Consider the following 23,036-nt stretch of genomic DNA (forward strand, 5'->3'; position numbering starts at 1 on the left):
GGTTGTATAGGTCAATAGCTTCTGCGTTAAATACGTTTATGTCTGCGGCCGGTGAACGTGTACGCATTTATCAGTTTAATTTCGATCATTTCAAATTAAATAAATATTAATTTGTCATTAATGGTTTTAATTATTTATGTTGGTATATACAATGTTCGAAATAATGTTCTATTTTAAAAAGGAGCCTGAGGAGATTTAAATTGTTGCGGCTTTTTCGCGATATTGATCGATGCTCTCGGTTGACTTATTTTATACCGCGAGGATAAACGTCATTTTAATTTTTATTAATTTGTTAAGTTTAATTATTAATTTTTTAGTGATACGTGGACGAATTTAAAAACGATATTTTGTTTAAAGATCGGAAAGCGATCGAGCACTTCGATTACCGTCGCAAGTAGTCGCGAAAGATGGAACGCCTATTTATTCTCGAAGAAAACAATTTTCGAAACTACTACTACTGCTACTAATACTGTAGACAACGAATCTACGAATTTTAGGATTTATAGTATTAAATTATTTTGTAATAAAAAATTTTATAACAAAAAAAATTTAGTAATAAAAAAAAATATATATATTAAGTATTAAACTATTATTGTTTTATATTTTAATCGTAGATTCCTTGCCTTTGTAATAAAAACATGCGACTTGCATTAGATGCGACGCGGGCGGAGTTCAGCTACGAAGTCCATGATGATGTCTGTAACACAGAAATATAAAACAAATAAAATATGTGTATAAAATAATATAATTATCGATTTTTATTACAAATTCGGTATGCGATTTTAATTCTTTTTTTTTTACAAAGACATTTGCTAATATAATTATCTAAGCTCAAAGATTTTACAAAACGTTTTTCTAAATTTTTTATATAATTTTTTTCTTTACATTAATTTCTTTAATTATTATCAGGAAAATTAAGTAAACCGAGTGAATATAAAAAATTGTTTAATATAATTCAGAAAATATATTTACCCAAACGTTGCTCCGCCGATGCCTGATGTCCATCCGGGACCTGCTCCTCCTCTCAGAACTCAGATCCACAGGGTCACATCGTCCATAGGTCACTCGCGACACTCGCGTATACGCGCGCGAATTATTAATTAAAATTATTCGCGCAACTCTGCTGACGGTACTCAAGTTTAAAAAATTTTACAAATTTACGGCCGCCCGATTACTTTAATACGATATTCGCGACAAACCCCGACCGTGGTTCGTGTATTCAATTATCGGCGGCGACGACATTTAAAAAGCGACTGTAAAAAAAAATATATTAACTTGCACAGATATAAATATGAAAACTACTAGTACTGGCCACCACCAATATGCGAATTATAATTAACGCGAAGTGCTCGATTTACGCGAAATATATTAATTATCGCGAATGTTTTTTATAGATATTTTTCCCACCCGAAGTTCTTATAAGTTATTGAAAAAGAAAAAAAGATACGACTCACCGACCCATACGCAACAACGGAATTTCATTATAGCAATGAAAATCTGTAACAAAGAAATATAAAATGCAATTATAGATATGCTAAAATGTAAAAAAATTACTGTTTAAAAAAAAGAAAAATTATCTCGTCTTTAATTTATTAATTGCACAATTAAAAATAAATTTTTTTTATTATCGAATGAGCAAAATTATTAATTTCATATACAAAGAAAACGATGCTTACTCCGAGGTTGCTTCGCTGATGCCCGATGTCCATTCGGGACCTGCTCCTCCTCTCAGTCTTCGTCATGGCACGTGCACATAGCAATGGGGGATCTGTAACAAAAAAAATATAATATTAAATATGCTGAAATATAACAAACATTATTTTTTCTACAAAAGAATTTTTCGCATTTTTAATTTATTAATTGCATGATTAAAAATAAAATTTTCTGTTATCGAAAGAGCAAAATTATTAATTTCTTATACAAAGAAAATTATTTTTACCCCGAAGACACTCCGTGGATGCCCTATTGTCTATCCGGGACCTGCTCCTCCTCTCAGCCTCCGTCATAATGGTACATGCATACGAATACAGACCTACACACATAAATATGCGAATTAACTAAGTACAATCATCCGCGTGCTACGCGAAAACCGCGCGATACTTCTACCAACGCTTCCGAAATAAACCTTAAACTACTCACGATCCCGTACAGTCCCGTGAAAACGCAGGAAAGATACCACCAACGATCGCCTTATGGTTATCTCAATGTACGTGTTGACCGACAATTGACCCGCCGCCCGCTCTCCAGTTCTCGAACAACATACACACGATGGAAAAATCCCAGCGCGCAATACGCAGCACGTGGCATGATACTCACGTTGCGTCGAGACATCGTTCACGATAGCCAGACACCCAGAAGTAATTATTTCGCGATATTCGTCACGAAGAAGCGCCTTCGCCGTTCGTCGCCATGATTCCGTCGAGGCAGCGTACCGCGTGAAGTTAACCTCGAGGGCCGTCTCTTCGTTGCGAGCTTCCGCGAGTACCTAGTAAGTCGATTGAGTAAGCACGATCGAACGGAGCAAGCTTGATCTGATCTCGGTAGTCTCAGGTTGTCGAGTATGGCGTAGATAATCGTAGGAAATAGGCGCGCACCGTGCTCTCGTTACCTGTTCGGCTACCGTGCTCTCGCTGCCTGCCGCGTGCCGTCTGCCGCTACTACGTACGAATATCGAGGAGTGGGGATGGTGGGGGAAGCTCGGCGCGCTCGGGCGATAACCAGCGGTGACTTTGTTATTGTACGCGTACATAACATTGCGTATACCCTACACATTCCGCACCACAGGATCCGAGACGAGGTACGTCGCGATGTTTTTATATTTATACCGAGATTTAAAGTGATAACGTCACATCGTACGCGCGTATAAATTATATTTAAAGGAACTAAAAATGTTAAAAGCGGTGTCGTGTAACGTACTTACATTTATGGTTAATTACTGAACATTGTTATATCGTAGGTGTGTATGTAATATTTTTTTTCTTTTTTTTTTTTTTTAACGCGAAAGAATCAATTAAATAGCGCCGCGCGAAGCGGAGTCCTTTTAATATCTAGTATAGTTGAAATAAAAAAAAGAAAAAAAGAAATAATTGTCTGCTTGTGCGTAAAATAAAATTAATTGAATATTCTTATATTTGTCGAAGAAAAAAACGTTGCAAAAATCGTGTTGGATCACTCACGTACTACGCGCAGGCTGACTTTCGTCTACGGTCAAAAAAAGAAAAAGAAATAAAGAAAAAAACGAAGCAAAATGAATACAGTGGCTAAATTATGCAGACAATTAAATGAAACAAATTGCACGTTCGCACGGTTTTAACCTCCCGCGAGTTTTATCTATATTGCATTTTGAATTGCTGACCAATCGGATCAAATCGATAGTGCAGCTGCCGTAGGGACGGTCCTTCTTGGCGAACGACCTCTTTCCTATTTTTGCTCGATCCCTCTGTTTCCCGTTCATCCACTTTTAATGGAATCGGGCAAACGGTCACTTTTAGCGACGGAAGATCGAAAACTGCTGCAGTCGAGAGATAGACTCGGTATTTGCTATGTCGAAATTTAACTGGCACTTTTTCCTCCGTATATAGCGGAACTTTTAAAGATTCTGGTCGCTCGGAAACTAAACTCCCTTCCCGTTCCTGCCCCCCGAAAATCCTGTCGCAAACCTTTTACCCGATCGTGCATAATTTGCAGTCCAACAACATCGCCGGATGCCCCGCGATGCTACCGACGTTTATTCGTAAATTACCTCGTCGAATAAGCAACGGGTTGTTTTTACTAAATTATTAGAAGGAAAATTAATGCAATCGCCCGGCTTGTTGCTGCATTTTACAGATCTATTTTTATTTATTGAAATACTATCGTAATAATATTTGCGGACGGGGGTAACTTTATTCACATTTACGATAAAACCGTCGCGCATTTTCGTGACGTGTCTGCGAAAGTTACACCGCGAGTTCGCGAGATAAAATCGCAGCAAATTGTATAAAAAGCATACGTCCACATGGACGCCGCGAATATGCACGGGCGCTCGCACACGCGCTTGTACGTATGCACACATACGCGACAGCTGTAAGTCGCAGCCTTGTTACACCAATGTTCTATGCGTAAACGTGTTCTATGTGTACACAGCGACCGTGGTCGACTAATGGACCTGTTACGAGCAATTCCGGTAGAACGACAATTGCGCACGGAGGTACAATACGTTCAGATAAGAGTAATTTCGAATGCACAATTCGATCAAAAATTACCCGTGCTTCGTCGACGGAATAATATTTAGCTTAAATTACGGCCGATCGAAGCGGCGCGTGTGCGCGTACGTGCGTGAAGTGGTCCCGCGACCCTCCCCGCGTTTGCAGATTAGAGTGCTCGGTACCTGTCAACTTGTGGAACCGTCGAGTCTCCTGTATACATATATGCATTTTTGCAAGTTTAACTTTTCAACGCGAGCGTCGACGAGCTCTCCCCGCTCATTACTCGGATGCATTTTTATTTCCCTTTACGGGAAGGATCACTTTTATCTACACAATTATTTAGTACCTTTGCGTCAGGATCGTTTCTATTGAAAAGATAAAGTCGCCGTTAATAAAATGTAACGCGTTAATTAATTTTCTTAATTATGTAAATTGTATTTTTTTATAATTTATTAAAAATCTATTTAGAAAATTATTTAATTGTATTTTTTTCTGATATTTAGTATTATATTACTCTTTCTGTTTTTCTTTTTTTTTTTTTTATAATGTAAGTTTTACGTTGATTAATAATGTTTTAAGTGCATTTCTCGTATACTGCCAAATATCACATCAGTGTTTACCACGGAATACTGCTATTACTTTTTGATACGTTCATCTTTTTATACCCGCGAAGTGTGTCACTTGATGATACAATGGACAGTCATTTTTTAAAAATGCTGCAATAAAATCTCGCGCAAGCTACGGGTTCGCGAGCTCTTCCGGAACGATTGCACTTCGGATTAAAAAGTTTTTTTACTGCGTGTGATGTACTCCGACGTCGTAAAAGTATGTCTAATGACCCAGAAAAGGGAGACGCCGATGCCGCGCCGCGGTAACTAGTATAAGTCGAGTTTATCGCGTACCGGGGCACCGTAAACGTCGGGTAGATATTTTTTTGGTCGTGAAACGATCGTATAAACGTCGGCATTAGCAAGGACTGCGCTGCGATAAACATTCTTTTAACACTCTCGGCTGGAAAATCACATTTTATTATTATCCATTAGTCCCGTAACGAGATAGATGCTTCGGTGACTCGGGCAAAGTAAAATCGATTGGCGCAACAACGTTCGGCTGTAAAAAGATGAAACGGGAAAGACCCCCCTGTGTACACGTATCGATATGTAACGTTACGCCTGCGATGGTCCGCTTTATCGCAGGAAGCTTCGATTTTCATTCGAGCTCTCAGCCCCGTGGAAATTATGCTCGTAAACGACTTGTAGAATTTCTCGACGTAGCATTAGCGCGATTGCAAAGTTTCGAGGCCAATTTAGTACGAATGATGATCCCGTTCCAGATCTTTAGATGTTGTCTCTTCTCTACAATTCTCGTACATGTCTGTCTTTCCTTCTCTCTCTCTCTCTCTCTCTTTCTCTATCTCTCTCTCTTTCTCTTTCATTCTCTTCTCTTCCGCTTTCTCCGGAGGCTGCTCAACATCGCAGCGAAGCGCGGCGCTGGCTCTGACAAAGGAGCGCGTCACGTTCATCCATCTTGCACCGGCCGTCTCTTTATTCCCGAGGTTAAAAGCGTAGCAGCGGAGGCAGTTTGGACTTCCCGCCGCACTAAATCCACTAATTTCGGTCACCGACTTCTGGCCCGGCGCGCATTTCGTGAGGCCACCGAGAGTTCCGCGCGCAGGCCGCCCGCGATCGATGACGGGAGAGATACGCCGTTCTCGCCCCGACGAGTATAAATTTCGCGGGCGCAATCAGATCAGACTTTTACGACGTTAATTCTCGTAGAAGGCTGCAAACGCCCCGCTCGGAACCCGATACAATTATCGGGAACGTTATTCTCGGGATCTCGATTCTCTTTCGGGATTATACGTTTTCTAAAACTGGCGAGCGGGTGCCGCTTTTATTCGACCGACCGTTTTCTTTTTGCATATCGAGGAATTTTCTGACTTACCGTACGTATGAACTTGACAGGACGGGCGGCCCCGTCCATCATTTCTTTCTATATATGCTTTAACTGAAATCCATGAATGCCATTCTGAATGACGGAAAGTAGACTAATGACCCGAATTACGAGAAGGAGACTAATTACCCAAGCAGAGCTGATGTAGAAAGAAAATATCTGCGTAACCGAGGACTGCAATTTTCCTTTGCAAATTAATGTTTTTCAACGCTGGCGAGCGAGCGAGCGAGTGCAACTGTGAACTTTTTATTTAAATTGTAACACGAGAAACGAGAAACGTTAAAACGCGCAATTTTCATGAACGAAGGGTTCAGTTTTATATAACCTCCTGCTACTTTGCGATTCTTTATGAAACGACCGCCTGATTTTCAGTGCAAATAACTAAAATAATCTTTATCTAGGTACAATTCCGCAATTTTATTCTGCCTTTAGCACTGCTAATATACACTGCTATTAATATTTTTATTACGCATAAATTTAATAACCTTTTATTGCGTTTGAAATAAAATTGATGATTTAATATGAAACAGACTGCAAGTGTTATAAAAGTTTTAAATTATTTTTTATTATTAAACAAGCTTTCGCGGATATAATATTTCCTGTGAAAAATGCGAAGAGTGACGTGTACATGAAAAAGATATTAGACGTGATTTTCGAAAATAAGTCACGGATAAATAGATCAATTAAAAGGACACGCGCACTCGCAGTCTTTTCGAATTTGTCTTTTATTCTTTAATCGTGCGGAAATAAAAAAATAAAATGAGAAACTTATTTTTACCATGAAAAATACGTTCACTAAAGTATACGAAGCCTCGAGACGCGCCTCAAATGTCAGGCTGGCCGCACGACCATCACCCGAAAATCCTATTGTGAGTCGAGTCTAATCAACGAATCCCACACGGTCTTTTTGTTCTCAGGTCCGCCGACAATTCTGGTGAAGCCACAATCGCAGCAGGTGAAGGCAGGCGGAATAGCGAGCTTCTACTGCACTGCGGAGGGAGCACCGCCGCCCCAAATACACTGGCGAAAGAACGGCAAGAGAATCTCACGTAAGTCCCCCTTACACTTTCGCACATGTTCTTTTCCTGTCTTTCGGTTTGCGTCTTTGAATTATCGTCGCCGGTTCGAGGGGGAGCGTTTAATCCGTGCGACGGTTTCGATCTTCTTTGTTTCACGAAAGAATAAACGGTAAAAAAAAAAAAAAATGTTTAAATTAAAAAGTTCCTCCGACTTTTGAACTATCCGCTTTTTTTTTTTTATTCTCGCGTCTTTTTCGGTATCGTTTCGCTTGTATTTGTCCATGCTACAAAATCAGATTAGCTAGATAAATTTCCACTCGGGTATTTTATTTTTCTTTTTTTTTAATTTTTTTATTTTATTTTATTTTAATCGGTTCTAACTATCTCAGTTTCTGTCCAAGTGGTTTTTGCAACCATTCACAAAACCGAACGAGCTTTATTGGATATCCCGTGAAGTGCAGGTGTGTCATATCTAATCTTTTTGTCAGCCCCCGCTCGACCAAACAGTTCACGACAGCTCCGCGTTACATCGCATCCACAAACCGAATTATAATAACCAGGATAGTATTTCGAGGATTTACTATTCCTCGAAAATAGCATACATTCACCCAGAGCAAGATTCATTCGTAATGTAATAGCTTTCATAGAATTTGAAATCTATTCCTGTAATATTCATGAATTTGCAGTTAATTCGTTTGACCTTTAGTAAACTAGGAATATATTTCCATAAGATGAATATTATTTTAGAATAGACGTTTTAATTTTGTATTTTTTGTTTCAATTCTAACATTATTTTATATTTTCACTAGATATGTGTATAAACGTCATCGATAGATAATTGCTAACTACTTACTGAACGTGGATCTAACGATATAAATTATTTATATTATTTTTACGATATATTTTCGTATTATTTCCAAACCGAGTAAATCATGTCGAGAGAATTCTGATATACCAATTTAAAGATCGAATTTAGAACGAGCTTCGTAACGTTGCACTCGCGCTCTCATTCGGGAAGACCGGCAAATCCAGAGAGATGATCCTGATGACGCGCGATGGTTTCGCATAACATTCGGTCTGATCCGCGGAATGTATGTACCCGAGCGATCGGGTTCATATTCGTTGTCGGCGCTCGCTAATCCGACGAGGAACACTCGGCGAGATAATGGCCAGCGACCGCTTGTAACATTCTGGACGCCAATTCGCGGTGAGCGTCGGAACGGACGGAAAAAGAAAAAAAAAAAAAAAAAAAACGGTAACGGGGACGAGAGTCGGGGCCCGGCCACTCGCTCGAAATTTATACAGACGCGATCCAATTCCCATTCAATATTTCTCGGGCCGCGGAATTGGATACGAGAGGGACACACATACCCATCTTTTTATTAGATTCCGCAACGGCGCAATTTTCGATCTTATATCGTCCGTTGTCGTCGCCGATCATTTTCGCGCGCCCTTGATCGCATCGGTATTTTTCCTCGCCTTTTGTGACAAGAGGGAGGGAAAAAGGGGAGGAAAAAAGCTTTCCTTTTTACGGTGTAGGCGTCCGCCTCAATCTTCCGTCTTATGTCGACAGAATCCCAGTCCCGGTATGTGGTGCACCAGTATGAAAATGGTGCTTTACTGCGGATCGAACCTGTCAAGCCGTCGCGCGACAATACCAACTACGAGTGCCTAGCCGAGAACGGAGTCGGCGACGCTGTTTCAGCCGAGGCGACGCTCACCGGTTACGAAAGTAAGTAAATTTGTCGTTATAATAATTCGTTAGCACCGGTGTACAGGCGAATCCTTCGTTTGTCAGCGAGGGAAAACTATATTTCTCGAAAGAGAATTATTTTTCCATACAACCAGTAACCCCCTATACTTCTCATTTACTTCATATACTTGAAGACGGAAGCAAAAGAGAACGAGTCGTTAATTTGCACGTCTACAAAAACTGATTTATCTACCTATTTTTGCATATTTTTTAACTAAATAATAAATAATATTAATTCTTGGGGGAAATTTGAATTCACGTGTTTTCCCGTAACAATTTTATTTCGGGAATTTTATTCGGCGGATTAAATTAAATAATATTCTCCATTACTTTTTATTTTCATTTAAAAAAGTTTATTTAAAATTATTTAAATTCACCCCACGTTATTTTGCGGTAGAAAATCTTGCTTGTACGTCCATTCGAAAAATTATAAACTGTCGCAATGCGGTTTGCTTTGCGATAAGAAATCGCGAGCGTCAGCGAGTTATACCGGAGTGTGTTGCGGCTCGTGATATTTTTATTAATTATGATTGAACGAAGTAAACACGTGGGAAGTAATTGGAGCCTCCGCAGGGCTCGCGGAGTCACGCATGACGACTACTTAGCCGCGAACAAAGACATTTTCGCGTATTCTCGCGCCGTGTATAAGTGAGCCCAGCAAAAAGAGATATATCACTCAACCTTGTCGCGTAAAATTTTGCTTTTACGACAGCGCCGCGCGAAAGAAAGAGAAAGGGGGCCCTTATTCTGAAACTGCACGTCCCGGCATAATTTTCGTCGGCAGGCTCGCGCTCAAAAGGACTACGTTATACGATACGACGGAAAGTTCGAGTTTTATCCTTCCGATGGGTGGGCCCGGGGTATACTGGGCGCGCGCGCGGTTTGTGTTTTATAACAAAGTCACTTGCCTTGGGGACAGTTTTCCCGGACGATATCGCGTAATAACTATTAGCGCTATCGGGGACGTCGCTACGTTGTTTAATATTTAAAGGAAGCTTCCGGGACAGCTGCTACCGTTTGGTAATGTTCGAAGCTTCAAGCTTTCTGTACCGTAACGTCAAATTTGACTGCGACGCGCGGATAACGTTACCGGAACTATTTACCGATGTAAACCTCGCTTGAATGCACTTCGATGCGAATTATTTATTATTAATTATTTATGAATTGTCCGTGAATCAAGATCCATTGCAAATGGACGATCTTGGCCGCGTTATTTCAAAACGCCTCTTTGAAATTATAATTATATATCATTATTATTAAAAAATTTTTTTTTTTTTTTTTTTTAATTTCGCGCATTTAAAATGCCGACGTCGCAACATTCTCGGAACTTTGCCCGAGCGCGGCTGATTACGTCGATACAGCGCGAGTAGAACGAGGTAAATCTTTCTGAAATTAAACAGAAACTTCGTCCACATTTTGCTGGACTTCTTTCTTTCTCTATTTTCTCAACTATGCGGTATTTATACGGGAGAACGGTTGGCTTAATGGCGTCCGATTCGACGACCAGACGGCAAACGACGTAATGGGGGAAGAAAAAACTACCGCGCCGCGAAACCCTACCGTTCCCGAGGGAGAATCTCTTGAACTTTCGCAAAACGTTTTAATTGGCTTGGCCGGGTTTTTAATTTGATTCTAATTTCGCTGAGCAAGTTCGCTCGTGATTTCCGCGATATAAGGGGAGAAAACAATGGCCCTGCTGCGTTTTTGTTCCCCTCGAAATATATATATATAATATATACTATAATAGTAAGATTAAAATACATTTCTGAGCGTGGTATCGCGGGTAGATGATGTTCTAATATCAAGAAGAATTGGCACACATTAGTGCTGAGTGCGCGTCGAAATTGTAATCCCGTACGAACAATCTTGCCGAGGTACCTTTCACCGTTCGTCAACAGTACGATCGATTACAGCGGGCGGGATGTAAGTTTAACATTGCTGGAAGTTTCCAGCAGCGGAGTATGCAGTTGCTGCGCTTAATATCAGCCAGGGTTGTAGGGCAGTTTGCTGCCGCAGCGAATTACTTTCAGCTTCATACTGTGTTTACCGAGTACAGAGGGAATTATTAATGACCGGCGGTTTTGGATTGCCCGTACTTGCTGCACGGCCAGATAATCCCGACGCCTACCGGAAAGGTTTGTCCCGGCAACGATTATCGATGCGCCTCATTACTTAATAACGCGGTTGCGCATTGAGCGTGTCGAATATTGTCGCGTTAAAACGCACGAACGATTGAGGAATCGGCAATGAATCCATAAATCTTGAGCGCCGGCGGCAAGCGAACGTTATCCGATTTTAAACACCCGCGCGGATCGAACGTCGTTCGCTCTTAATTTATCGGCGGGACAAAACAATCCGGACATTTTCATCGACTTTTGTTTATCTTTCATTACGGTAGAAATATTACTCTCTCACGTCCCGCGTAGATTAGCGTCGTCGGGCGGAAAATTTAGGGTAGCCGTGCCAATGGAAAACGAGTAAGGGGAAGACTGTAGCGATCTTTTAATTACCGAACTCTCTCCCCCAAGCAAATCCGGACAATCGCGCGGTTATATCCGCGGCGGTAAAAGCGCGACGGGGAGGCGCGCGTTCCAGCGGAAATCAAACTCCGCTCTCGAGACGGAGACCGGCGGTATCTACCCTTTCCGCGACCTTCCTTCCACCCTCCGGATGCTTAACCAATTAACGGTTAATCTACCGTGGAAGAGGCGCGCGCGAGTTCCACGACTTTCACGGAAGTGCGGCACGACGCTCTATCGGCGGCACCCTGTCTTCCGAGGTTTCTGTCTTCCATCCTCGTTCGTAGCCGTCGCCATCCCGCGTCGTACTTCTGCAGCCTGTGGCGGCATCGGCCCCTTCTCCCTCTTCCCCCCCTAGCCAGCCAGCCGCTGCCAGCTCACCCGGAAGCTTCTAATTAATCGCGGATACCGCGCGAAACGGTGCCGTTAATTGACGCCCGGTAATGTGATTCTTCCGCTCGGGCGCTCCCGCGCCATGCGTTTCTTCGTTAAAAGCCGAAGCAAAGGGAAGCTGGGCCGGGGTTTGATTGGCTCTTTCGACCAACTTTTTCGCGCGACTCTCGCTGGGTAATTAATGCTCCTCGATGCTTAGCGATGCGGGTCTTCCCTGTGACCGCGTAGCATTATTCATCCGGTCCCCCAAGACGCTTTCGCGAGGACTTTTGCTTTATCGACAGGCCGCGGCAATTAAGATGTTTTTGTTTCTGCATATCGCGGGCACGAAAAAAAAAAAAGAAAAAAAAAATTAACGTGAATTACTGGCGGAGATCGTAGGGTGAAGTTAGCGTGTACTTAATAATTTTATAAATAAACGTAACAGCAATTGGAATAAAATAATACGGTCTTAAATGCCGAGACAAATTTTCTAAGTAACGGTAAAAGCTATTGGCATTCTTTAAATGTTCTTCCCTCCATATTATACATGTCGTACGCTGCTTTAAAAACTTCATTCAGTTCCAAGTTTGTAACGGAAGACAAATATCTGCCGCGTTTTAGTCCTACAAAACTTCTCCTCGCTCTAGTTGAAAATAACGACAATCTGGAGAACAATTTAGTTTTCTGAGGTGTACCAACGAGGCGAAGTATAACTAGATATGTGTCCCATATATCGCACGCTCTTTGTTTTGCGCTGACGGTTTACGAAAGCTACTGCAAGAACACGGGCCGCGTATATACGTGCTTCGTAGATTAATTCGCGGCGAGCTATTCGCGGTACGATTCATCAACGTAACGAAAAATTGATACGTTGAAAATTAGTGAGAAAACGGCCGCTGGTGTTCGATATACGTTTATTAATTTTTCACGAGCCTACTCGTCGATTCAGCGTATTTCATTTTTGCGTTCGCGGAACCGTTCTTTCAAAAATAAGTTAACCGTATACACGAGCGAAAGGAAATATTTTTTTTTTTTTAATTAATTCTAGTATTTGCGCACACGTGGGAACAAGTCGGTCATTATCGCGCGCTATGTACACGCTCGGCGCGCGTAGCTCGGCCAAGACATCGAGATTGCGGCCAGGTCTCTTGGCACGGGATATCCCCGCGGACCGGAGTTAACGCACAAACACGTAAGGGCCCAGGCATCACCGGCTAAGTGTTCCAGCTCATTAGCGCATACGCATACACGCGTAAAGGATTTACACGGGTCTCGGTGCGCGTTACCCTCGGCCGGAGAGGTTTGATCCGATCGCGCCGGAAACGCGCTCCATCTCTATTTAAGCGAGACACAAACCGCGACCGTAGACGGGCTCGGTTATGACCTCTGAACGGTGGTTAATATTACAGATCCGTAAATGGGTATTATGAACGAACGTCTGATCAGAAGCCGGTTCACATAGATCAACGAAATCGAAGTACATTAATGCTTCAACGGTAACCATTTCGCTGCGCATAAGAAATGTCGCGCTAGTGTCACTTTATCGGCGCAACAATAATTAATGAAGGAGGAAGAGCGACATTACGGGGACGCCGGCCCGTTTGTATAATTTATCGCATAAATATTTTGCCGAACGATGCAAGTGGCAGGAAAACGCAATACGGCGCGCGGTAACGACATTTCCATTATGATTTACCACAATCGAGTGTAACTGTTTAGCCGGGAAACTACGGGGTATATGCGGTCCGAATAGTTCAATTAGTGCTCAAATATTTACTCCAATTGCGGTTGGTATCGGGACGTTATGGGCGCAACAATGAGAGGGAGAGAGTGAGAGAGAGGAGTGGCTTGGTGTATCGTATAAAGCGTAGGGTAATCATTTGCGCCGATTACAGAAATTTGGCACGGATACAAGCGATCAAATTCGCAGACGTCTCGTATTATCCGATCGATCGTAACCTCGTCTAATGGTTTAACCTGTCGTTAAACGTCATACTCGATTTACTCCGTTGACCGGGTATCTCGCAGCGCGCGGCGCGAGGTCGCGCCATTTCCGGTGCAATACTATTTAAAATCCGGTTGTCGCCACTTTTGCCGACGCTCCCGGCATGGAAATTAAATATACACAGTTGTTCGCGATTAGCCCGCGATCGATTTCCCTCCTGGTGAAAATTCTACTAAAAGCTATCCTTTCTCATAATACTTTTATCATTTAATTTGATATATTTTTTTTTTTTTTTTATTAAAAATTGATTTTGATACTCCATTAAAAATCTTTTATTACAAAAACGTTAGATTATTCACATGCACATTTTTTAATTTAAATTGTATTTTTTAGGTAATAGAAATTCTATTTTCAGTTGGTTTAAGCTAAAAAAATAAAAAAATAAAAAAAGAATTTGGTAATAAATGAATTTCGATTGTCGCGTATCTCGACTTGAAAGCTATATGACGTTATTCTTTTTTTTTTTTTTTAATCGCGTTTTTGCACAAAAAGCTACGTTTTAAAATATTTGTTGCTCAACATTCCGCCCCGAGCTCAGTTCGTTTATTGTCTGACAAAGATTAAAGACGAAGATACGGCAGGTTCATTTTTCGCTTCGAAAGAACATTTTGGCTATTTTTTTCGGCAGCTTAACGCCGGCCCACTTAACGTTTCTTTGAAGACTCGGTTCCCCTCGTCTTACACATTTTCCTTCCTCCCGCACATGGAACCGGGGAGGGAGCTTTACCCTTACCTATGCTTCAGTCAGGCTCATTCATTAATGCCTCTCTTATTTTGGCAACGGAACGACTAGAACAGCGAAGCATGCCGTGGAAGTATACAACCCTTTCGAGCTTTCTCAGCTTTCAGTCCCTACGTCTCTTACCCTCATCGCTCCGCTTTTCGGTATCCAGTAGGGTTTCCCTTCTCAAATGCTGCTCACTTTTTACTCAGCACACGTACAGACATATATATATACACACACATACATCAGACCAGACTCGTTTCGCCGGCTCTTCCGCCTTCTTCGCTAACGTACTTCTTCCTCACCTTCTTCTATTCCCGGTTTCGGTCAACCCCTACAGTCAAAGAATACTCTCTTTTCCCTCCCCTTCCACCGAACGCTTACTTCCCGATTTCCATTAGTATAATTGCCGGAGAACTACCCGCATCTTCGGGCGCGAGTCAAGGATGCGGGCTACAAATGGTTTTCCGGAGATACTTCCGCTTCCCGTTACTTCCAGCTCGTGCTTATTTAGATGTTTCGCAATCTCGAGCGACGACCCCCCCGCTATTTATCGGTTTGCATCTCTCTTCTTCGAAGTCTCTTTTTTTTATTCTTTTTTTTTTTTTTCTTACTTTTAATCCCCGTCGTCGCTGTCATTTCATTTCCTTTTCGTTTTGTCTTATTCCGGCTTTTCAGCATCGAAGTTCGTCTGCACGCACACTCTCAATCCGCAGGAACCTCTTGATTGCGAGTTTCCCAGATGGAAAAGGAGAATGCGCGGCAAGTTTCCTCGCCGAGGAAATAAGTGGACCTGATCACGCAATTGATTTTCATGCCCCGACGGTAAAGGTTTTTCCCCCCGTCTTTTCTAACCGACCTATCGTTTATTGCGTCTGTCATGGTAGCTGGCAATCTGAATTGGATATTTCATGCATCGATTAGCGAAGGTTCAATTTTAGGATATCATGATTTTAATTCAATAACCAAAACCGTTCAATAAAATTCCAAAAAAAAAAAAAAAAAAAAAAGAAAAAGTGACGAATTTGCTAGAGCAACTTTTAATATTTTACAAATCAATATTATATTTATAATAAATTGTAATTAAAACTTTTTTTTAATAAATCTATCGTTATATTTATTTTCTAAAAATAAAGAAAAAAAAAATATCACGTTTTCACGCGACAGTTCAACGAGTAATTAACTTCGCGACGAGGAACGTGGATTCTTGACGGGAAATTATACTGCATGTGTTAAAAAAAAAAAAAAAAAAGAAAAACTCACGATGTCACGAGTTACGAGTGTCATACAACGGGTGAACGAACGAAGCTGAGAGCACGTATAGGGCCACAAGAGGAGGCAGTTTCGTAGACGGTAAAGGTTGTACGCGTTCAGGGCGAAGTGGAGAGCATGAATTCCAAAGGCCAGTCAGCCGCAACCGCGGGACAGAACTTTCACAATATCCCTCCCCTTCTCGGCCTGTTAGCCCTTCTCCTATTCGATAAAAGTTGTAGGAATTTATCGCGCGGCCGTTTCCAACGGTATTGTAGGAAGCCGCGGCTTCCGCCATTGTGCTACCGGTCGTGTAGCATTCAGGGCGCGTGCTGCCGGCGCAAGTCTCGGCCGCCACTCGCTTGAATGCCCATTCAACTCGCTTCTGTGTTTTCCCATATGGCGCAAGCAAGCATTGCTTACTTTTCCACATACCTTCACTTCCGCGCGTCCATCTCGCTGCCGCTTTCTATGAGCAGCTATCCTAAAGTAGGACTAACGAAGGATGCCCTCCGGACCTTTGTACTTCGAGACTTGTAACGTGTTTTTACGTATATACGTTGTAGAAATAATAAGAAGAGTATACTACGCACGATTCAATAAAAGCTACAAAATTATTTCGAATAAAATCCTTGAAATTTTAATTATTAATATGTGCAGAAATATGTTAACTGTTTATCGTTATAAAAATTCTTTCAAATTATAAGAATTAAAAGAGGGGAAAAGAAACTGACTTTGAAAAGTTTTTTTTTTTTTTTTTTTTTTTTTTGATTTGTAATTATTGATAAAAATAATAAATTTTCTTTCAATAATCCGTGGCCGGAAAAGATTTTTATCGAGAAGATTGGCATTCCCCAATTCAACTAATTAGAGAGTATAAACTTTGCCAATTAATGTCACGAAATCAACCTATCGAAAATCGTGTCTTTTTTTTTTCTTTTTTTTTTTGACCTTTTTTTCATAACGACTGTTTCGTAACTTCACGCTTTCAACGTGTACTATGTGCGGATCCTTTCGGATTATAATTAGGCAATTTGTAGCGACTGCACGCCCACAATCGTGGAGCTTGACTTGGGAGTAACGAACATAGTGTGGTAACGGTGAAGTCGTGATTTAGATTAAGGATTGAGTTAGAGAAAACCCTCGAGAATGGAGAGTGGAGAACAGAGCGTATGAATATATGGACCGGAGGGAAAAACGAAAGGAGAAGTACGGAGAGGAGAGAGAGAGAAAGTAAGCGAGTTAGTGAGTGACTGCATAAGCGCGAGTAAGATAAAAATAATGGAAAGAGAACGACAATAGGCATAACAAATATACGAAAGCAAAAAGAGAAAATAATAAAATTTATTAAAAAAAAATAAAGTAAAAAAAAAAATTAAATGAAAGAAACTGAAGATGAAGTATCTAAAATAAAAGATGCTCGAACGTAGAGCCTCCACCTACTATTCTTCGTATCACGCCGACCCGTCTCTTCCCTTTCCCTCTCGTCATTTCGTTTCAACTGGAAGATTCACCTGGGACAAAGGAATCCGGCCACAGGGATGATTCTAATCGAATATGATTATCTGTCATCTTCATCAGACCGCCGCGTCCATCTTTTCTCCCCAATCTCCCTCCCCCTCCCGCTTTCTCCCTCGCGAGAGAGCCCTCAGGCTCCGAGCTCATCGTACGGCAGATCGGGCTCGCGGGAATTTTCTCTCAGACGAACGGATGGATGGACGGACGTGGAACGAGAAGTTCGATTCGGCGAACGGGTTGCTCGATTTAATCTACGTACTCGAGTAGTCCTCCATGGAATTTCAAGTGTAAGACGAGACCGGCAATATTAGACGCCCACACGTCGGCATATCCGATATGCCTTTCTGCGGGTTATTGTTCCCGGGTTGGTATCGTTATAATAAATATGATCCAGCGCAGTCAACAAGTATTCGTGTATAAACGTGTGAGATTTAATAATGTCAGAATCTGGCTCCTCTCCGTTGGAGACTTTTTTTTGGAAAGGCTAGAATAGAGGGAAGTAAACAGGGGGGTAAAAAATATATATACTATATATGAACGGAGAGGAAAGTGGTAGATAGAGGAAGAGCAAGTGGAGATGAAAGATGGAATGGAATTTCAGGCAAAAAGAGAAAATCTTTGAAATTATTTTTCACATTATTCAAAGCCGATTTCCTCGCCTCTCTCTTTCGTCTGCGATAACGACGGTCTCTATTTTTAAAGTTCAACGACCGTTCTTTTCGACCGATTCTTACGGCGAGAGTCCTTCCTGTGCCGGGCGCATATTTGCTTGGAACGAGTTGCATTTCGGCGCGGCGATACCTTTATATCGATTTTACGGCAGGTTGAGGCCGACGGTCTCGTTGCATGCGCAGCGGCCGCTAACGAATACGTCTGTGTGTCGGGTTCGAAAAACGGCTTGCGCAAAAAGCCGCCTTTAAAAGCGTATAAAGTTCGATGCGGCTTTCCCGCTCTCGGTTAAAATTTCGCGAAATCTCTAAAGTCTGACTTACATAATGCTGAAAATAGTCGAGCCGATTACACTTCGATCGTTAAGTAATTTTCTCGTCGAATATTAAATCTATCTGGTTTAATAATCTATATTTATTTTTATTTTTACTTTACATTCTAAAAGAATAATTTAGTTTGCATCAGCGAGATGGGTACGAACGAGAGGAAAAAGGATACCGTTTCACCTGCCGTTCGTGTTCCTTTTTTTCTCTGCAGAATGGAAAACTATTTTTCTAAATAACCGTCAATATTTTCGGTCGCCTCAGTTACGAAAAATAGAAGATACGAAAAAAAAAGGGGGAAATAAAATACACGGTGGTAATCGCGAGGAAAGTTCGATCGACTATTCGGAGATGTCTCGAAGCCGGGAATAACGAGACGAGCGGAAATCCGATGAATGTAGCCCCGAGAAAACGCAAAGTCGATCGACATGCACGTACGTATGTACGTACGTACTCCGCCGTGACGTTTCGTCCTCGTAAACAGTCGCGTAAATAAAACTCGTGGCAGCCGCGCGGGACACGGTACAAATTCAAGAACGTATTCAGCGGCTATTGGGGACGTGGATTTCCGTCGGCAGCCGGGAACACCGTCGCCGAGCAACGGGGCTATTTATTACCCTTCTCGCCACGAACGGTCCACCCTTTCTTGATGCATATAAACATGAAGAACGCCGGTGCGCGCATAAACGCTGTAAGAATTTCACGGATTTTCCCCGGGACCGGTCAAACACGGCGCTGCCATCTTTCGTGAAATTTATATACGGCGAATAAACTGCTTTAACATGCGTATGATTTCGACCGACCCGTTTCCCCCGTGCCTCCTCGATGTCTCCTCCGTCCCCTCCCCTACCTCCGCCCCCTCACCCGTCGCGTTACTTTAAACAGCTGTTTATGCGCAGCTTCCTGGTGGCGAGCGTTACGACCGGCGGAGTTGCAGCTTGTAAAATTTTCAAAATGTTCCGAGTCCCGTTTCAGACTCGGTAATTTGAGGATGTAAAAGCGTCGCTCGGCGTTTCCCGGGGTTTTCCATCGACGTTGCATATTCCGGAGGATGGAGACACAGCCGGTGATTGAAACAGGGGGAAACCGGGGGCGGGGAGGGAGGGAGGAGGAAGAAGGAGGCGAGGAGAGAACGCTCGGTTCCTGACGATAACTAATATGGCTGACCCAGCATCCCCCGGACGTTGGGATAGCTTCCGCGCGGACGCTACACTTTGATGGCTTACCGGGACTCCTATCGGTCATATTAAGTAGCCGGGCATCGGACCCCCCGTCGATCCTACCTACTAGCGAGGAGAGATGGGGCTCATCCTTCAGCCCGCAACTTATTCGTGCGGCCACTCGGTGCCGGGGACCGCGCCCTTAAATCTTCGACCCCCTTGACCCCCATCGGATGAACGCGATGCGCCGCGGCGCAGGTATATAGTATATCGACGAGGATGGAAATTCGAGAAGAGCGCTCGTCCTCCATGTTTATGAGAGTACGTGGGATCCGATTTAAGCCAAAAACTCTCTCTCTCTCTCTGTCTTTTTCGAAAGCTCATCGCGCTGCACGCTTTAAAAGCACTGAAAGTATTAACTTTAAGACGCGAAAGTAGCCCGTGGATTCATTGATGCGAAAATAGCGGATGCGATACCGGAGCGCATTTGCCGACGCAAAAAAAGGGGGTCGCGCATGAATACGCCGAATGTTTATAAATCTGTACGAGTATAAATCTAAATTCGACCGCGTGCAGCCATCCGCAAGATGCAATATCATGCGAGCTGATGTGAACGCGATTCGCCGTAATTGATTGGGAAATATTTCAGGAATATTCCGAATTTATATATTCTATTGCAATACAGCGTATACATATTAAAGGTCGCCCCGTTTATACTACGCATTTCGGACTATAGAACGCGCGTGTGTATTTAATATAAAATATAATCTCTACATTTCATATTAAGGGAGAAAATGAAATTCTGTATTAGGGAATATTAAATTTGCCATATAAATATGGACCGAAGACTATAACTGTACGGATAGTATGATGCAAATAGATAATAGATCCGTTAAAATGTGAGACGATTATAATTTTATTAATTATCTAAATTAGTTGACGCAGGATTGGTACGTGTTGCAATTATGTGATAAAATGATAGAAATTATCAAATCATAGGAACATAAAAAAAAAATTGCTTTTAAAAGTTACGTGCATATATGCCAGTTTTTCTCATTGTAAATTTTTATAAATTATTTACATCGCGATAATTAAAAAAAAAAAAAAAATGTTAAGCACTTGATCGGTACGTTGGATCGAGAGTTTTCATATGCCGGATATAAATACCTATTCGCATTCAGCGGCAGCGGGAAAGTAATTTGCGAAAGGAAAGGGGGAGGGAGCGTTATGCCTTATGCCAAAAGCGAAACTCTCGAAGTGGTTTTCTGTCTTCGTTCGCAGGCTACCGGGCAAAGTCGTCCGATTATCGAGTTTCGCGAAGTCGGACGTCGTTACAGCGTGAAATTAAAGCCAGGGCCTCTCCCTCACTCCTCCTACTCTTACCGCCATGATATTCCGCGAGGACTGAACATCGGTAACGAGGCACTCGAGTCCAGCGTCGACAGCTCGCAGACCAACTTATCAAAACTCACAAATAAGGGCGGCGTTTTCCGAATATCCTCGAATTTTAGACGCCGAAGTGCTCGCGGCAAATTTTTCAAAGTCCCTTTTTTTTTTTTTTTTTTTTTTCCATTGCCCGCGCACGACCGATGCCTTTCTTTTTTTTTTCGTCCCCTTCCCTTCCCCCCGCTATACGTAAATCTCTCTTTCGCTTCTTTTCCGATTTGATTCGCTCCATCCTTCTCTTTTTGTCACTGCTCGTCTATTTCTATTTCCGCGATTTTCTCCTCTCTCTCTCTTTCACCAGCACGTTCGACCATTATTCTAATGAAAATATGATGAGATATCATTTCGCCGGCTGATTGCTCTCATTACCGGACAATGCCCGCCGGCTGTGCCGGCATTTCCGGCGCCGCACGCTCTACCTTTGATTTAAATAGCGGACGTTTTCTGCGGTACCATTTTATCCGCGAGAGACTCTCTTTCCGTCCCGCGGGGTCGCGCGTCCATCCGTTCTCCGTTTCTCAACCGATGGTCCGTGACGATCCACATCTACGTGCGCGCAATTAGGATTCCCCGCTATCAATTCCGCGGAGGGTCAGCGAATCGGTTTCCTTCGCGCCGTTAAGGTCTCCGGGAGGGAAGAAAAAAGAAATAAAAAAATAAAAAAAAAAAAAAGGAAAGAGGGGAAGAGCCAGCTAAAGGAAAACTCTGAGAATAAGATGGAAAGTCCGGTACTTCGGCGAGCGAGCTTTCAAGTTTTCCGGCCCCCGAGTTCCCTTCTTTTCGTCCCTCTCGGTTTCGGTCTTCGTTGACTATAAGGGGTCAGCCAGACAATTCCATACTCCTTCACGAGCCTCATGGGGGAAAGAAAAGGTTCGTCTGGCTTCGCCCCGTATGGGAATAGGAATGAAGATGACAGGACACGACAGTTTCTATTTAAGGAAACTTTTTTTTTTTTTTCTCCATGCCCGTCCGATGCAACGTACGTCACGAGCGAGACAAATATTGGCGGCCGGATCGAATTTAGTGTGTACAATTGAAATGAACGAGTGTGTGCATTTGTGGAACTCAGGGGGATAGAGCTTTTTAACCGAGAGAAAAACGACAGCGGTTGAAAACGCTTCATAAAGCCGTGAAAAGTGAATTTGTTTTCATCAAAACGCTAAATTAGCTTCTCATCAATGCGTATAATAGTCTGTCAGTCTTTATAAAATTATGTTACGTCATACAGAAAAATGGTTGACACATCGCGATGATAGTTAATGCAGAAATCACAACGTCGCGTATTATCGCGGCTGCGATCATTAAAATGACAATTAAACCGTAATTTTGTTTTTAAAGCGATGTCATTTCTTATCGTTATATCGCGATGATTTTTACGTAAAGCTCTCCCGCGTGTATCGTAAAAGGCTACATATTTGCGCAAAATTATTACGCCACATTGTTTGCTAAAGATACATATACGTCGCAATATATTCGTCATTCGATATTTTTTTGTTCGCCGGGCTAGTCTTTTACAATTATTTTTTACACGCGATATTTTTTTCGAAGCGTTTGGAGCATTATTAAAATTTTTTATTTCTTTAGAAGAAAATAACGGTGCCTTAATAATGTCTGTATAAGCCGCTTCCATGTAGCCAGTTTTTTTTTTTCTTTTTTTCATAGTAAAAAACGAAGTGCGCCGACCCTCGTAATTGTATTAGCAGAAGAAACAATTTCGGTGCCTTCCCCGCTGGAGAAATAGGATGCCGAAAGCAAGCAAAACGCGAAAGAAATTGTCTGATAGGTACTTCCGTAGGGTCGCGTAAAGCCGATACGACGCAAAGGGGAACGCGAAGGGTAGAAAAGTACGGGAAGTCGTTCCAAGTACGAGGGATGGGGATGTTCGCGACGAAAAGAGCGTCTTTCTCTCTTAAAAAAAAAAAAAGAGGGAAAAAAAAAATTAAAGCCCTTTTTCGGACGGCGTGATTCAATCTACAAACTAAATCGAGTTGGCGTTTGCATCGCGAGACAAACGCACACCTGGATTAGTAATCAGGTACTCGAATTTCGGTGCCCCTTCTTGCCGCTTCATCTCGAGTGACTTTCTTCGAAGGCCTTAAGCTTATCCTTCCTTTCGTTTTTGCCCGACTTACGG

General features: G+C 42.3%; 1 protein-coding gene across 17 annotated transcripts in view; it reads left to right on the top strand.

Annotated features, from left to right (window-relative positions):
* Positions 1–23,036, top strand: part of Lar (tyrosine-protein phosphatase Lar) — a 403,675-nt gene that overhangs the window by 277,242 nt on the left and 103,397 nt on the right. For all 17 annotated transcript variants that reach the window (XM_070671186.1, XM_070671188.1, XM_070671201.1 and 14 more), the window contains 2 exons: positions 7,058–7,189; positions 8,733–8,891. In XM_070671186.1, coding sequence (XP_070527287.1) covers positions 7,058–7,189; positions 8,733–8,891 — 291 coding nt within the window. The remainder of the gene's footprint in view (positions 1–7,057; positions 7,190–8,732; positions 8,892–23,036) is intronic.

This window comes from Cardiocondyla obscurior, linkage group LG22 (genome assembly GCF_019399895.1).
Source record: "Cardiocondyla obscurior isolate alpha-2009 linkage group LG22, Cobs3.1, whole genome shotgun sequence".
Classification (NCBI taxonomy): domain Eukaryota; kingdom Metazoa; phylum Arthropoda; class Insecta; order Hymenoptera; family Formicidae; genus Cardiocondyla; species Cardiocondyla obscurior.